We start from the raw sequence: 16,914 nt of genomic DNA on the forward strand, positions 1-16,914 counted from the left end.
CTTAATGTGGACAAATGCAAAGTGATGCACATTGGGAAGAATGATCTGAATCATAGCTACCTGATGCTAGGGTCCACTTTAGCAGTCATCATTCAAGAAAAGGATCTAGGTGTCACTGTAGACAATACGCTGAAATATTCTGCCCAGTATGCGGTGGCAGCCAAAAAAGCAAATAGGATGCTAGAAATTATTAGGAAAGGGATGCAAAATAAGACCAAGAATATTATAATGCCTCTGTTTCACTCCATGGTGTAACCTCATCTTGAGTATTGTGTTCAATTCTGGTCACCTAACTTCAAAAACGATATAGCGGAATTAGAAAAGGTTCTAAGAAGAGCGACCAAAATGATAAAGGGGCTGGACCTCCTCCCATATGAAGAAAGGCTAAAGATGTTAGGGCTCTTCAGTTTAGAAAAGAGATAGCTGAGGGGAGGCATGACTGAGGTCTATAAAATCCTGAGTGACGTAGAACAGGTAGAAGGTAATCAATTTCTCACTCTTTAATAAAGTACAAAGGACACTCAATGAAATTACATGGAAATACTTTTAAAACATATAGGAAGAAATATTTTTTCACTCAGGGGTCCTTTTAATAAGGTGCTTTGCAAAATGGCCTTCAGTAGTGTAGTCGCGGGTTTTTGGCCCGCGCAGAACCATTTTTCAGTGCACCTGTAAAAAAAGGCCTTTTTAAAATTTTTCCCGAAAATACACGTGCAGCAAGATGAAAATTGCCGAGTGTCCATTTTGGGTCTGAGACTTTACCACCAGCCATTGACCTAGCAGTAAAATCTCACGTCCGATCTGCGCAGCAGAAAATAAAAATAATTTCTTGGCCATGCGTATCAGATGCGCGGCAAAAATTAAATTACTGCAAGAGCATAGCTGTGCGGTAACACAATTTTGGCACGCATTGGGAGTGTGTAGACGCTTACGCAGCTTAGTAAAAGGGCTCCTCAAAGAATAGTTAAGCTCCGGAACTTGCAGCCAGGGAATGTGGTAACAGCGGTTAGTGTATCTGGGTTTAAAAAATGTTTGGACCAGTTCTTGGAGGAAAAGTCCATAGTCTGTTATTGAGATGGACATGGCGAAGCCACTGCTTGCCCCAGGATTGGAAGCATCGAATGGTGCTATTAATTGAGTTTCTGCCAGGTAGGTGTGACCTAAATTGGCCACTGCTGGAAGCAGGATATTGGGTTAGATGGACAATTAGTCTGACCCAGTATGGCTATTCTTATGTTCTTATGATTCTTGTCCCTAGAGGAGCAAGAATGTTTATAGCAATAATTTATCAAACTCTGCATAATCATTGCAAGGTAATGTGATTCCCTTGGATATATATTTTATTTGTTATTTACAATGAGAAACTCACCAGCAAGATCAAGGGGAAACTGCAACATGCTCCAGGTCCATGTACCAAGAATTACATATACTAAAGTTGTGTTACTTCTGAAACAAACATGGAGTTAAATTGGAAATAAAATATATATCATTCACTTAAGAGATTATTTTCTCTCATTGCCTACACTTTAAGCATAGTCTTCAATTGAAATATTGAAAATGATTATAAGGCGAAGATACTAACCGGTAGCTGGTATTCTCTGAGGACAGCAGGCTGATTGTTCTCACAAGTGGGTCGACGTCCGCGTCGGCCCAGGAAGTGGCAAAATTTTTCCAGCAAAAATATAAAACTTTGCCAGAGTCTTCTGGCGCACGGGCAGAGCGCACCGCACTTGCGCAGACGACTTCCCACCCATTGCGAGCGTGCCTACTCAGGTAAATCAAAAACCATATAAATAAGAAAACAACTCCAAAGGGGAGGTGGGCAGGATTGTGAGAACAATCAGCCTGTTGTCCTCGGAGAATACCTACTACAGGTTAGTATCTTCGCCTTCTCCTAGGACAAGCAGGCTGCTTGTTCTCACATGAGGGGTATCCCTAGAATCCAGGCTCACTCAAAACAATGAACATTGGTCAATTTGGTCTCGCAACAGCGAGGACATAACATAGATTGACCTGAAAACATAGAGAACTGAGAGTGCAGCCTGGAACAGAATAAAAATGGGTCTAGGGGGTGGAGTTGGATTCTAAACCCCGAACAGATTCTGACTGCCCAAACCGACTGTCGCGTCGGGTATCCTGCTGAAGGCAGTAGTGATATATGAATGTATGGACTGATGACCATGTTGCAGCCTTGCAAATCTCCTCAATGGAGGCTGACTAAGTGAGCCACTGACGCAGCCATGGCTCTAACAATGTGAGCCGTGACATGGCCCTCCAGGGTCAGGCCAGCTTGGGCATAAGTGAAGGAAATGCAATCAGTTAGCCAATTAGAGATTGTGCGTTTTCTGATGGCGACTCCCTTCCTGTTGGGGTCGAAAGAAACAAACAACTGGGCAGACTGTCTGAAGGGCTTTGTCCGCTCCACATAAAAGTCCAATGCTCTCTTCCAGTCCAATGTAAGCAACTGACGTTCAGCAGGGCGGGTATGAGGACAGGGAAACAATGTTGGCAAGACAATTGACTGGTTCAGATGGAACTCCGAAACCACCTTTGGCAGGAACTTAGGGTGCATGCGGAGGACTACTCTCTTGTGATGAAACTTGATACAAGGTGCATGCACTACCAAGGCCTGAAGCTCACTGACCCTACGAGCTGAAGTAACAGCCACAAAGAAAACGACCTTCCAGGTCAAGTACTTCAGATGGCAGGAATTCAGTGGCTCAAAAGGAGCTTTCATTAGCTGGGTGAGAACGACATTGAGATGCCATGACACTGGTGGAGGTTTGACCGGGGGCTTTGACAAAAGTAAACCTCTCATGAAGCGAACATCTAAAGGCTGTCCAGAGATAGGCTTACCCGCTACATGGTGATGATAAGCACTAATCACACTAAGGTGAACTCTTACGGAGTTGGTCTTGAGACCAGACTCTGACAAATGTAGAAGGTATTCAAGCAGGGTCTGTGTAGGACAAGAAAGATCTGATGCTGCCAGAAGGGTGCAATCAGGATCATGGTTCCGCAGTCTTGTTGAGTTTCAGCAAAGTCTTCCCTACTGGAGGTATGGCAGGATACGCATACAGAAGGCCTGTTCCCCCATGTAGGAGAAATGCATCTGATGCTAGTCTGTCATGGGCCTGAAGCGTGGAACAGAACTGAGGGACCTTGTGATTGATCTGACTGGCAAACAGATCCACCGAGGGGAGGGGGGGGGTGCCCCACAATCGGAAGATCTTGCGGACTATGCCCATGTTCAGTGACCACTCGTGAGGTTGCATTATCCTGCTCAACCTGTCAGCCAGACTGTTTACGCCTGGCAGATAAGTGGCTTGGAGAAACATGCTGCGACGGTGAGCCCAAAGCCACATCTGGATGGCAAGCACCCCTGGAGTTGTCCTCCGAAGAACCGTGGAGATTGGAGTGTTTTCCAACCCTCATCACTCAGAACGAGGGGGCACTTCTGCATCCCAACCTCCAGTCTCTGGCTCTCATGGCCTGGATGTTGAAAGCGCAGACTTCGACTCCATGGGTCTCTCCGACGGTGTCTCCCGAGTCTTGCTTGCTTCCAGAAAAGATTCCACGAAGAGGTGTTACTTTTTTAAATGGAGGAGGTTTGCCGTCTGGTGTGACAGCAAGGCCCTAGCTCCTCGCTCTTGTCCTACACAGACCCTGCTTGAATACCTTCTACACCTGTCAGAGTCTGGTCTCAAGACCAACTCCGTAAGAGTTCATCTTAGTGCGATTAGTGCTTTTCATTATCGTGTAGAGGGTAAGCCTATCTCTGGACAGCCTTTAGTTGTTCGATTCATGAGAGGTTTGCTTTTGTCAAAGCCCCCTGTCAAACCTCTACCAGTGCCATGGGATCTCAACGTCGTCCTCACCCAGCTGATGAAGCCTCCTTTTGAACCTCTGAATTCCTGCCATCTGAAGTACCTGACCTGGAAGGTCATTTTTTGGTGGCAGTTACTTGAGCTCGTAGGGTCAGTGAGCTTCAAGCCTTGGTAGTTTTATGCTCCTTATCTTTAAGTTTCATCACAACAGAGTAGTCCTCCGCACTCACCCTAAGTTCCTGCCAAAGGGGTGTCGGAGTTCCATCTGAACCAGTCAATTGTCTTGCCAACAATTTTTCCCCATCCTCATACCCGCCCTGCTGAACGTCAGTTGCATACATTGGACTGCAAAAGAGCATTGGACTTTTATGTGGAGCGGACAAACCCCTTCAGACAGTCTGCCCAAATGTTTGTTTCTTTCATAAGTACATAAGTAATGCCACACTGGGAAAAGACCAAGGGTCCATCGAGCCCTGCATCCTGTCCACAACAGCGGCCAATCCAGACCAAGGGCACCTGGCAAGCTTCCCAAATGTACAAACATTCTATACATGTTATTCCTGGAATTGTGGATTTTTCCCAAGTCCATTTAGTAGTGGTTTATGGACTTGTCCTTTAGGAAACCGTCTAACCCCTTTTTAAACTCTGCTAAGCTAACCGCCTTCACCACATACTCCGGCAACAAATTCCAGAGTTTAATTATGCGTTGGGTGAAGAAACATTTTCTCCAATTTGTTTTAAATTTACTACTCTGTAGTTCCATCGCATGCACCCTAGTCCTAGTATTTTTGGAAAGCGTGAACAGACGCTTCACATCCACCTGTTCCATTCCACTCATTATTTTATATACCTCTATCATGTCTCCCCCTCAGCCGTCTCTTCTCCAAGCTGAAAAGCCCTAGCTTCCTTGTCATCAGCAGCAGATGAATCCATTACGAATGGGTTGTGTCTACCTACCAGCACGGGGAGATAGAGAACTATGAAAACCATAGTGCCTCTAGGACTGCTAGCTCCATCTGCCTCTCAGTATTTATCTCCCAGCAGGGTTGGACGCAGCTTGTTCTGCTCCTTGAAGATTCTGCCTGGGGTGGCTCCTGTGCTTTTGCCAGTTGTAGTAGGGGTGTTGTGGCTAAGTGGAGCCCACTTTAAAGGCACATAGGTTCGCCCTTTCCCTGCCTTCCCCTTCCCCGTGTGGATGCAGGCATATAGGTTCGCCCTTTCCCACCCTCTTCTGCCTCCGGAGTACCTCTGTAGCTGTTTGCCTCCAACTTTCCTCACAGCTTAAAAAAAAATCGCGCTTTTCAGCGCTGCTATTTCTGAAGCTTTCCCTAACTGTGCAACGTGACCAGAGCATGTAGACTCGGTCCTTTGAGGTAAGAGCAGTACTCAGCTCCTAAGGGGAGGGCCCGCGGACGGCGTTCTGATCGGGGTGATTGCCATTTTGAATTTTATTCCGTCGTTTTTCGGCGATGGCTGCTGAGGGAGTTAAGCACTGTTCCCGTTGTGGCAAGCGCAGATCAGCAGTGGGGCTCTGTAAAACGTGCTCTTTAGACGGTAGAGCCAGCACGAGCATGGCGAGCGATGATTTTTCCCACTCGATAGCGCTGGCAGCGGGCGCCATCTTGGAAGCGCCACATGGCTCGACTCCGCGGTTGCGGAGGAGTCAGAGAGCAGGGGGCGCCTCAGGCCGAGGCTACCAGAGGAGCTACGTTCCCCGTGGCTCCTAATTCGGAGACAGGAGGTCAGGGTGAGTTTTTGTCGCCCGAGTTTGTGCTTATTTTACATAAAGCCTTCATGCTGAAAAGAGCTCTGCCGCAGGTGTCTGACACTGCGTTGCTACCTGGTTCCCCTCCGACTAATGATGGACTAGGGCTGATGCCTGACGTGGATGCCCCTGAGCGTTGGATGCAAAGCATAGATGGGTGAATTCCCCGTCGGAGAGTGGTGCACCCCCCTTTCCCCCGCCCCCCCCCCCCCCCCCCCCCCCCCCCCCCCCGTAGTCGAGCTGTGGGGACTCTGATGGATCTGGCAGGCCTTCATGGTCTGAATAGCCAGAGGAAGGTGCCGGTTTGCCACTGGATCTGGATGATACCACTGCGGTTCGGATTTTCCACCGCGAAGAGCTGACAGCACTTATCTCTGATGCCTTACAGGCCCTCTCTATTGATGACCCTGTTCAAGGCGAGGCCTACTCTGGTAATCCGAGGATGGCGAGTACTAAGAAGCCTGCTCATGCCTTTCCTTTGCATGACTCCATCCAAGAGCTTATTTCTGCTTAATGGGCTGACCCCGAGGGGCTCTTGAAAGTGGCCAGGGCGATGGGGCATCTTTACCCTCTGAGTGAGGAGCACTTGGCCCGTTTTGGGATGCCTAAAGTGGATGCCTTAGCAGTGGCATAGCAAGGGGGGGGGGGGGTGGTCCGCCTCAGGTGTCAGCTCAAGGGGGGTGCTCCCTGCCAGCTCCATCCCCCCTGGGTGCAGCACGATGACACCCCCCCTCGGCGCATCAACACCCCCAGACCCAGTGCCTACCCTCAGCTCCGTCCAACCAGCTCTCGCACCGTACCTTTAAAGAAATCTCAGAAGCCGTGGCGAGGCACCTCATGCCTGCTTGTAAAAGAAGTGTGGATCGTCTCATCGGGCCTTCCCTCACTCTTGTCTATCCCGCCCTCTGCTGACGCAACTTCCTATTTCTGCAAGGGCGGGACAAAGTGAGGGAAGGCCCGATGAGATGTTCCACACTTCTTTTACATGCAGGTGCGAGGCGCTGCGCCTCGCCACAGCTTCTGAGATTTCTTTAAAGGTAGGGTTCGGGAGCTGGCTGGACGGAGTTGAGAAGGGTAGGCACTGGGCCGCGGGTGGGGGGGTGTCATCGTGCTGCACCGGGGGGGGGGGGGGTGCACCGGCGAACCGCCCCAAGTGGCAGCCCCCTTGCTACGCCACTGTGCCTTAGTCACGGCGGTGACAAAAAAGACCACTCTCCCAGTAGAGGGAGGGGTCGCCCTGATGGACATTCAGGACCAGCGGCTGGAATCAGCGCTAAAACAGTCCTTTGAGATTTCGGGCCTAGCCTTAAGGGCGTCTGTTTGCAGTTCGTATGCTGCTCGAGCCTGCCTCTCTTGGTCACAACAGGCAGTGGAACAGCCCGTGGATGGTGCGGAGTCCCTCGCTGAGGTTACACCGTGCATGGAGAGCGAATGCTACATACCTGTAGAAGGTATTCTCCGAGGACAGCAGGCTGATTGTTCTCACTGATGGGTGACGTCCACGGCAGCCCCTCCAATCGGAATCTTCACTAGCAAAAGCCTTTGCTAGCCCTCGCGGGCCGTCTTCCCGCCCGAAACCGGCTCGTGCCGGCCAGTCTCATATGTAGCAAGACAAAAAGAAGGGAAGACACAACTCCAAAAGGGGAGGCGGGTGGGTTTGTGAGAACAATCAGCCTGCTGTCCTCGGAGAATACTTTCTACAGGTATGTAGCATTCGCTTTCTCCGAGGACAAGCAGGCTGCTTGTTCTCACTGATGGGGTATCCCTAGCCCCCAGGCTCACTCAAAACAACAAACATGGTCAATTGGACCTCACAACGGCGAGGACATAACTGAGATTGACCTAACAATTTATCCAACTGAGAGTGTAGCCTGGAACAGAAAAAACATGGGCCTAGGGGGTGGAGTTGGATTCTAAACCCCGAACAGATTCTGAAGCACTGACTGCCCGAACCGACTGTCGCGTTGGGTATCCTGCTGCAGGCAGTAATGAGATGTGAATGTGTGGACAGATGACCACGTCGCAGCTTTGCAAATCTCTTCAATGGTGGCTGACTTCAAGTGGGCTACCGACGCTGCCATGGCTCGAACATTATGAGCCGTGACATGACCCTCAAGAGCCAGCCCAGCCTGGGCGTAAGTGAAGGAAATGCAATCTGCTAGCCAATTGGATATGGTGCGTTTCCCACAGCCACTCCCCTCCTGTTGGGATCAAAAGAAACAAACAATTGGGCGGACTGTCTGTTGGGCTGTGTCCGCTCCAGATAGAAGGCCAATGCTCTCTTGCAGTCCAATGTGTGCAGCTGACGTTCAGCAGGGCAGGAATGAGGACGGGGAAAGAATGTTGGCAAGACAATTGACTGGTTCAGATGGAACTCCGACACGACCTTTGGCAAGAACTTAGGGTGAGTGCGGAGGACTACTCTGTTATGATGAAATTTGGTGTAAGGGGCCTGGGCTACCAGGGCCTGAAGCTCACTGACTCTACGAGCTGAAGTAACTGCCACCAAGAAAATGACCTTCCAGGTCAAGTACTTCAGATGGCAGGAGTTCAGTGGCTCAAAAGGAGGTTTCATCAGCTGGGTGAGAACGACACTGAGATCCCAAGACACTGTAGGAGGTTTGACAGGGGGCTTTGACAAAAGCAAACCTCTCATGAAGCGAACAACTAAAGGCTGTCCCGAGATCGGCTTACCTTCCACATGGTAATGGTATGCACTAATTGCACTAAGGTGAACCCTTACAGAGTTAGTCTTGAGACCAGACTCAGACAAGTGCAGAAGGTATTCAAGCAGGGTCTGTGTAGGACAAGAGCGAGGATCTAGGGCCTTGCTGACACACCAGACGGCAAACCTCCTCCATAGAAAAAAGTAACTCCTCTTAGTGGAATCTTTTCTGGAGGCAAGCAAGACACGGGAGACACCCTCTGACAGACCCAAAGAGGCAAAGTCTACGCTCTCAACATCCAGGCCGTGAGAGCCAGGGACCGGAGGCTGGGATGCAGAAGCGCCCCTTCGTTCTGGGTGATGAGGGTCGGAAAACACTCCAATCTCCAAGGTTCTTCGGAGGATAACTCCAGAAGAAGAGGGAACCAGATCTGACGCGGCCAAAACGGAGCAATCAGAATCATGGTGCCTCTGTCTTGCTTGAGTTTCAGCAAAGTCTTCCTGACCAGAGGTATGGGAGGATAAGCATACAGTAGACCGTCCCCGCAGTCCAGAAGGAAGGCATCCGATGCCAATCTGCCGTGGGCCTGAAGCCTGGAAAAGAACTGAGGGACTTTGTGGTTGGCTCGAGATGCAAAGAGATCTACCAAGGGGGTGCCCCACACCTGGAAGATCTGACGCACTACACGGGAGTTGAGCGACCACTCGTGAGGTTGCATAATCCTGCTCAACCTGTCGGCCAGACTGTTGTTTACGCCTGCCAGGTATGTGGCTTGGAGCACCATGCCGTGACGGCGAGCCCAGAGCCACATGCTGACGGCTTCCTGACACAGGGGGCGAGATCCGGTGCCCCCCTGCTTGTTGATGTAATACATGGCAACCTGGTTGTCCGTCTGAATTTGGATAATTTGGTGGGACAGCCGATCTCTGAAAGCCTTCAGAGCGTTCCTGACCGCTCGTAACTCCAGATTGATCTGCAGATCGCGTTCCTGGAGGGACCAGCTTCCTTGGGTGTGAAGCCCATCGACATGAGCTCCCCACCCCAGGAGAGACGCATCCGTAGTCAGCAATTTTTGTGGCTGAGGAATTTGGAAAGGACGTCCCAGAGTCAAATTGGACCAAATCATCCACCAATACAGGGATTTGAGAAAACTCGTGGACAGGTGGATCACGTCTTCTAGGGTTACCATATGGCTCCAGAAAAAGGAGGACAGATTGAGCCAGCCGGGTTTTACTTTCATTGCTTTCAATGGAAGTAATTGAGCCAGCCGGGTTTTACTTCCATTGCTTTCAATGAAAAGCAATGGAAGTAAAACCCGTCTGGCTCAATCCGTCCTCCTTTTTCTGGAGCCATATGGTAACCCTAACGTCTTCTAGATCCCCAGCCGCCTGAAACCACTGGGAAGCTAGGGTCTATTGAGCAGATCTCATGCGAAGGCGGGCCATGGGAGTCACATGGAACTGTGGAGGCCATGTGGCCCAGCAATCTCAACATCTGCCGAGCTGTGATCTGCTGGGACGCTCGCACCAGCGAGACGAGGAACAACAAGTTGTTGGCTCTCGCCTCCGGGAGATAAGCATGAGCTGTCTGAGAATCCAGCAGAGCTCCTATGAATTCTAGTCTGTGCACTGGGAGAAGATGGGACTTTGGATAATTTATCACAAACCCCAGTAGTTCCAGGAGTCGAATAGTCATCTGCATGGACTGTAGAGCTCCTGCCTCGGACGTGTTCTTCACCAGCCAATCGTCGAGATATGGGAACACGTGCACCCCCAGCCTGCGAAGTGCCGCTGCTACGACAGCCAAGCACTTCGTGAACACTCTGGGCGCAGAGGCGAGCCCAAAGGGTAGCACACAGTACTGGAAGTGACGTGTGCCCAGCTGAAATCGCAGATACTGTCTGTGAGCTGGCAGTATCGGGATGTGCGTGTAGGCGTCCTTCAAGTCCAGAGAGCATAGCCAGTCGTTTTCCTGAATCATGGGAAGAAGGGTGCCCAGGGAAAGCATCCTGAACTTTTCTTTGACCAGATATTTGTTCAGGGCCCTTAGGTCTAGGATGGGACGCATCCCCCCTGTTTTCTTTTCCACAAGGAAGTACCTGGAATAGAATCCCAGCCCTTCCTGCCCGGATGGCACGGGCTCGACCGCATTGGCGCTGAGAAGGGCGGAGAGTTCCTCTGCAAGTACCTGCTTGTGCTGGAAGCTGTAAGACTGAGCTCCGGGTGGACAATTTGGAGGTTTTGAGGCCAAATTGAGGGTGTATCCTTGCCGGACTATTTGGAGAACCCACTGATCGGAGGTTATGAGAGGCCACCTTTGGTGAAAAACTTTCAACCTCCCTCCGACTGGCAGGTCGCCCGGCACTGACACTTGGATGTTGGCTATGCTCTGCTGGAGCCAGTCAAAAGCTCGTCCCTTGCTTTTGCTGGGGAGCCGAGGGGCCTTGCTGAGGCGCACGCTGCTGACGAGAGCGAACGCGCTGGGGCTTAGCCTGGGCCGCAGGCTGTCGAGAAGGAGGATTGTACCTACGCTTACCAGAAGAGTAGGGAACAGTCCTCCTTCCCCCCAAAAATCGTCTACCTGTAGAGGTAGAAGCTGAAGGCTGCCGGCGGGAGAACTTGTCGAAAGCGGTATCCCGCTGGTGGAGTTGCTCTACCACCTGCTCGACTTTTTCTCCAAAAATGTTATCCGCACGGCAAGGCGAGTCCGCAATCCGCTGCTGGAGCCTATTCTCCAGGTCGGAGGCACGCAGCCGTGAGAGTCTGCGCATCACCACACCTTGAGCAGCGACCCTGGACGCAACATCAAAGGTGTCATACACCCCTCTGGCCAGGAATTTTCTGCACGCCTTCAGCTGCCTGACCACCTCCTGAAATGGCTTGGCTTGCTCAGGGGGGAGCTTGTCCACCAAGCCCGCCAACTGCCGCACATTGTTCCGCATGTGTATGCTCGTGTAGAGCTGGTAGGACTGTATTTTGGCCACAAGCATAGAGGAATGGTAGGCTTTCCTCCCAAAGGAGTCTAAGGTTCTAGAGTCCTTGCCCGGGGGCGCCGAAGCATGCTCCCTAGGACTCTTAGCCTTCTTTAGGGCCAAATCCACAACTCCAGAGTCGTGAGGCAACTGAGTGTGCATCAGCTCTGGGTCCCCATGGATCCGGTACTGGGACTCGATCTTCTTGGGAATGTGGGGATTACTTAGTGGCTTGGTCCAGTTCGCCAGCAATGTCTTTTTGAGGACATGATGCATGGGTACTGTGGACGCTTCCTTAGGTGGAGAAGGATAGTCCAGGAGCTCAACATTTCAGCCCTGGGCTCGTCCTCCACAACCACCGGGAAGGGGATGGCCGTAGACATCTCCCGGACAAAGGAAGCGAAAGACAGACTCTCGGGAGGAGAAAGCTGCCTTTCAGGAGAGGGAGTGGGATCAGAAGGGAGGCCCTCAGACTCCTCGTCAGAGAAATATCTGATGTCCTCCTCCTCCTCCCACGAGGCCTCACCGTCGGTATCAGACACAAGTTCGCGGACCTGTCTGAAGCCGTGCCCGGCTCGACTTCGTGGAACCACGGCCACGGTGGGAGCGTCGAGAGGTAGACTCCCTCGCCCGCACCGGCGAAGCTCCCTCCGCCGACGGGGAGCCTTCCTGGGAGGCTACCGCAGTCGGTACCGCAAGCGGCACCGATGTCGGAGACCTCACCCCGGGCAAGGGGCCAGCCGGCGCCTCACTCGACGGTACCGGTGGCGCAAGCACCCCCGGTACCGGAGGGGAAGGGCGCAACAGCTCTCCCAGGATCTCTGGGAGAACGGCCCGGAGACTCGTGCAGAGCGGCTGTGGAGAAAGACATGGAAGCCGATGCAGGTGTCGATGTCAGAGTCTGTTCCGGGCGTGGAGGCTGTTCCGCTGTCCATAGTGGAGCGCATCGACACCTCCTGAACAGAGGGTGAGCGGTCCTCTCGGTGCTGATGCCTACTGGGTGCCGACTCCCTCGGCAACCCAGAGCTCTCGGTGCCGACACAGGAAGGGGACCGGTGTCGATGCTTCTTCGACTTCTTGGGACGAAGCATGTCACCGGAGCTTCCCTGCACCGACGAGGAGGACGTAGAATCCAACCGTCACTTCCTCGGGGCCGAGGCCGAAGAAGGTCGGTCTCGGGGGGGCTGTACTGCAGGAGCCCTCAGGGTAGGGGGAGACCCACCCGAAGGCTCACCGCCACCAGCAGGGGAATGGACAGCCCTCACCTGCACTCCAGACGAAGCACCACCGTCCGACGACATCAGCAGACGAGGAGGTCCCGGTACCACCGACGGCGACGCAGCCTTCCGATGTCTCAGCCCCGATGCAGAGGGTCGATGCCTCAATGCACTCGATGCAATCGTGGCAGAGGATGAAGGTCTGGACGCTGGCGACGTCGATGCACTCGATACTCCCGGTGCCGACGAAGAGCCCGAGAACAAAACGTTCCACTGGGCCAATCTCGCTACCTGAGTCCGCTTTTGTAAAAGAGAGCACAGACTACAGGCCTGCGGGCAGTGCCCAGCCCCCAGACACTGAAGACACGACGCGTGTCTATCAGTGAGCGAGATTACCCGGGCGCACTGGGTGCACTTCTTGAAGCCGCTGGGAGACTTCGATGTCATGGGCGGAAAAATCGCGCCGGAGAGATCAAAACTCGTAATGGCGAAGATGGCAGCACAAAAGAGGAGAAGAAAAACTTCGAACCGAGGCCTCCAAGGGGCCTACCCCGACGACGAAAGAAAACTTAGCGGGGCAAAAACTAGAAATATAGGAAGGGGAACAGACCGAAAAGGTCTCCTTCCGAATGTTTTTTTTTTTTTTCGTAGCGAAGTCCAAAAAAGACGCGCGAGGTCGACTTTCGGGGCGCGAACGGCGTAAACACAACCGTACCGAGCGCGGACAAAAGAAGACTGGCCGGCACAAGCCGGTTTCGGGCGGGAAGACGGCCGCGCATGCACGGTGCGCATCGGCGCGCGAGGGCTAGCAAAGGCTTTTGCTAGTGAAGATTCCGATTGGAGGGGCTGCCGTGGACGTTACCCATCAGTGAGAACAAGCAGCCTGCTTGTCCTCGGAGAATAGGCCTTGTCATTTTTAGCTGACGCCAGTGGCGTAGCTACGTGGGGACTAGGCCCCCTTGGATTTGGCCCTGGACCCCTCCACCCGGCGTCGCCAACCCTCCCGGCGCCGTCGAATACCTGTGCTAGCGGCGGTCCCCAATCCCCGCCAGCCGAAGTTCTGTGTCTTCAGCCCATCTCTGGGCCAGCGCGTTGCTGCAGACTGCTGCAGCAGCTGATCTGATTCTGCAAGCGGGAAGCCGATTCTCTTTGCGTGGTATGAATCGTCCTGACGTCCTGCACGTAGGAACATGCAGGACGTCAGGACGATTCATACCACGCAAAGAGAATCGGCTTCCCGCTTGCATAATCAGATCAGCTGCTGCAGCAACACGCCAACCCAGAGACGGGCTGAAGAGTCTTCAGTGAAGACACAGAACTTCGACTGGCGGGGATTGGGGACCCCCACCAGCACAGGTACTCGACGGCGATGGCGACGGGGGAGGGTTGGCGACGCCGGGGGAGGGGTCAAAGATGGCAGCGCGGGGGGGGGGTCGGTTGGGGGGGGGGGGGGAATGTGCCCCCTTCTCCTTGGGCTATGGCCCCCCCTCTCGCCGAAGTCTGGCTACGCCCCTGGCTGATGCCCTCTATGATCTGGTCAGAGCTTCGGCTAAACAGATGTCTGTGGCGGTGTCCGCCCGCCGCCTTCTATGGCTACGGCATTGGACGGCTGACATGGCCTCTAAGCAAAGGCTGGTGAAGTTGCCCTTTCGGGGCCTTCTGTTATTTGGAGAGGAGTTGGAGAAGATTATTAAAGACCTGGGGGATGCTAAACCCCAGCGGTTACCTGAGGATAGGCTGCAGCCTTCTTCCAAGAGTCAAGTGGTTCCCTCCACCTCCAGACCTCGCTTTGGTGAAGCTAGAAGGTATCGCCCGGGGCGCTCTGCTGGGTTTACTCAACATGCCCGCTTGCAGCAGAGGAACTCCTTTCGCTCGGACAAACGCTCCGCAGCGGCAGGCTGAAGGCCAGGAGTTCAGGGCCGTCCTCCACAATGATGGGACGCTGGTCCACTCCTCCTTTACAGCTGTAGGAGGACGCCTTTCCCTCTTTCTCGAGAAGTGGACCAAGATTACCTCAGATCAGTGGGTCCTGGACCTGATCAGAGAAGGTTACCGATTGGAATTCGGTGCCCCGGTGAGACACGTGTTTGTGGAGTCCCGCTGCGATACTGCCGTCAAACAGGCGGCGGTAGAGGAGACCTTACAAGTCTTGTTGCACCTTGGAGCTGTGATCCCTGTGCCTCCCGCCGAACACGGCTGTGGTCGTTACTCCATTTATTTTGTGGTGCCGCAAAAAGAAGCTTACTTGCACATTCCTATATGGCCCCCGCACCAACAGTTCCTCCAGTTTGCAGTGTTGGGAAATCATTTCCAGTTTCGGGCCTTGCCTTTTGGCCTCGTCACAGCTCCCCGAACCTCTTCCAAGGTAATGGTGGTAGTAGCTGCTTTTCTCAGGCGAGAGGGTATCCGGGTTCACCCGTACCTCGACGACTGGCTCATCAGAGCGGACTCTGCAGAAGACAGTCGTCATGTAACAGCCAGAGTGGTCTCAGTACTGCAATCTCTGGACTGGGTCATCAATATACCCAAAGGTCACCTGACCCCCTCTCAACCTCTAGAATATTTGGGGGTCCGGTTCAACACGGCCTCGGGGTTTGTCTTTCTATACAATCAAAGGCGGTGCAAGCTTCAGAATCAGGTCCGTCTGTCCCTGAAGATGCCTTGTTCGCGAGCTTGGGACTTTGTCCAGCTGTTGGGGTCAATGACGGCCACCTTGGAAGTGGTGCCATGGATGAGAGTACACATGAGACCTCTGCAGATTGCCCTGCTTCATCGATGGTCTCCTATTTCCCAGGATTATCAACACAGACTCACGTGGCTCCCTGCGGCCCGACTCAGTATGGAGTGGTGGCTCTCAGAAAGCATGCTGCAGTGAGGAATGCCACTAGCGCTTCCCGACTGGTGCCTGGTGGTAACGGATGCCAGCCTGAAGGGCTGGGGAGCACATTGCCAGGGAAGCTATGCCCAGGGTCTGTGGACACCCGAGGAAATGGGGTGGTCCATCAATCGCTTGGAACTGAGAGCGATATTTCAGGCTCTTCTGGCCTTTCACATGACTCTGGAGGGACTGGCTATCAGAGTTCTGTCGGACAACACGACAGCAGTGGCCTCGGAGGCTGCTCAGATATGCCACTGGGCCGAGCTGCATCTGCAGTTTCTGTCAGCAGCTCACATAGCAGGTCAGAGCAACGTGCAAGCCGACTTTCTAAGCAGGTATCAAATCGACCCTGCAGAGTGGGAACTGGCAGACAAAGTGTTCCTTCAGATCTGTGCCAAATGGGGATTGCCCGTAGCGGATCTTACGGCCTCAAGCACAAATGCCAAAGTCTCGTGCGTTTTCAGCAGATGGAGAGATCCTCGCTCAGCGGGATTGGATACCCTGGCTCAACCCTGGCCCCCAGGCCTCCTGTATGTGTTCCCTCCTTAGCCCTTAATAGGGCGACTCTTCCTGCAAATTCGGCTGCATCAAGGAGTGGTGATCCTCATTGTCCCGAATTGGCCCAGGCGAACATGGTATGCGGACCTCCGGCGGATGCTGGTGGAGGCTCCCCTTCCTTTACCTCTGGTACCGAACCTGTTGACGCAGGGTCCGGTGACCATGGAGGATCCCTGCCGCTTTTGTCTTACGGCATGGCTATTGAGAGGGCGCAACTGAGAGACAAGGGCTATTCTAACAAGGTCATCTCCACTCTCTTGCAGGCCCGCAAGCGTTCCACTTCCGTTGCCTATGCTCGGATGTGGCGCCAGTTTGAGGCTTAAAGTGATCACACCCATGCGGGCTTCTGTCTCGCCAATACTTGACTTTTTGCTGGATGGTATACAAAATGGCTTGGCCTATAATTCCCTGCGTGTTCAAGTGGCAGCCTTGGCACGTTTCGGGGGAAGGTCGCTGGCCTCTCCCTGGCAGCGCATCCGGACACTGCACGGTTTCTTAGAGGGGTGCTTCGGCTCCGGCCTCCCGTGCGGGCCCCTTGTCCGGCTTGGAACCTGGGGCTAGTATTAAAGGCTCTTCAGTGTTTGCCCATCGAGCCGCTGAGGCGAGCTTCGGAGAAGGATGTGACTCTAAAGACAGTCTTTTTGGTGGCCATTACATCGGTGAGACGGGTGTCTGAGCTCCAGGCGCTATCCTGTCAAGACCCATTTCTGCAATTCTCAGAGTCTGTAGTAACGGTACGTACTGTGCCTTCCTTCATGCCTAAGGTGTTTTCAGCGTTTCACCTAATCCAGCAGATTTATCTGCCCTCCTTTACTAGGGAGGAGTTTCCGGAATCTTTTGGGCAGTTGCACCTTCTGGATGTGCGCAGGGCTCTGTTGCAGTATCTGCAGATATCTAATGCTTTCAGGACCTCTGATCACTTTTTTGTATTGTTGTCAGGTCCTCGCAGAGGGTCTCCAGCATCTAAAGCCACTATAGCCCGTTGGCTTAAGGAAGCCATTTTTTCTGCATATCTGCTATCTGGCCGTCCTC

At 53.1% G+C, this 16,914-nt stretch overlaps 1 protein-coding gene across 1 annotated transcript in view; it reads right to left on the minus strand.

Annotated features, from left to right (window-relative positions):
- Positions 1–16,914, minus strand: part of TMEM26 (transmembrane protein 26) — a 211,068-nt gene that overhangs the window by 45,294 nt on the left and 148,860 nt on the right. The window contains exon 5 of the mRNA XM_030204836.1: positions 1,370–1,446. Coding sequence (XP_030060696.1) covers positions 1,370–1,446 — 77 coding nt within the window. The remainder of the gene's footprint in view (positions 1–1,369; positions 1,447–16,914) is intronic.

Source organism: Microcaecilia unicolor, chromosome 5, assembly GCF_901765095.1.
Source record: "Microcaecilia unicolor chromosome 5, aMicUni1.1, whole genome shotgun sequence".
In the NCBI taxonomy this organism is placed as follows: Eukaryota; Metazoa; Chordata; class Amphibia; order Gymnophiona; family Siphonopidae; genus Microcaecilia; species Microcaecilia unicolor.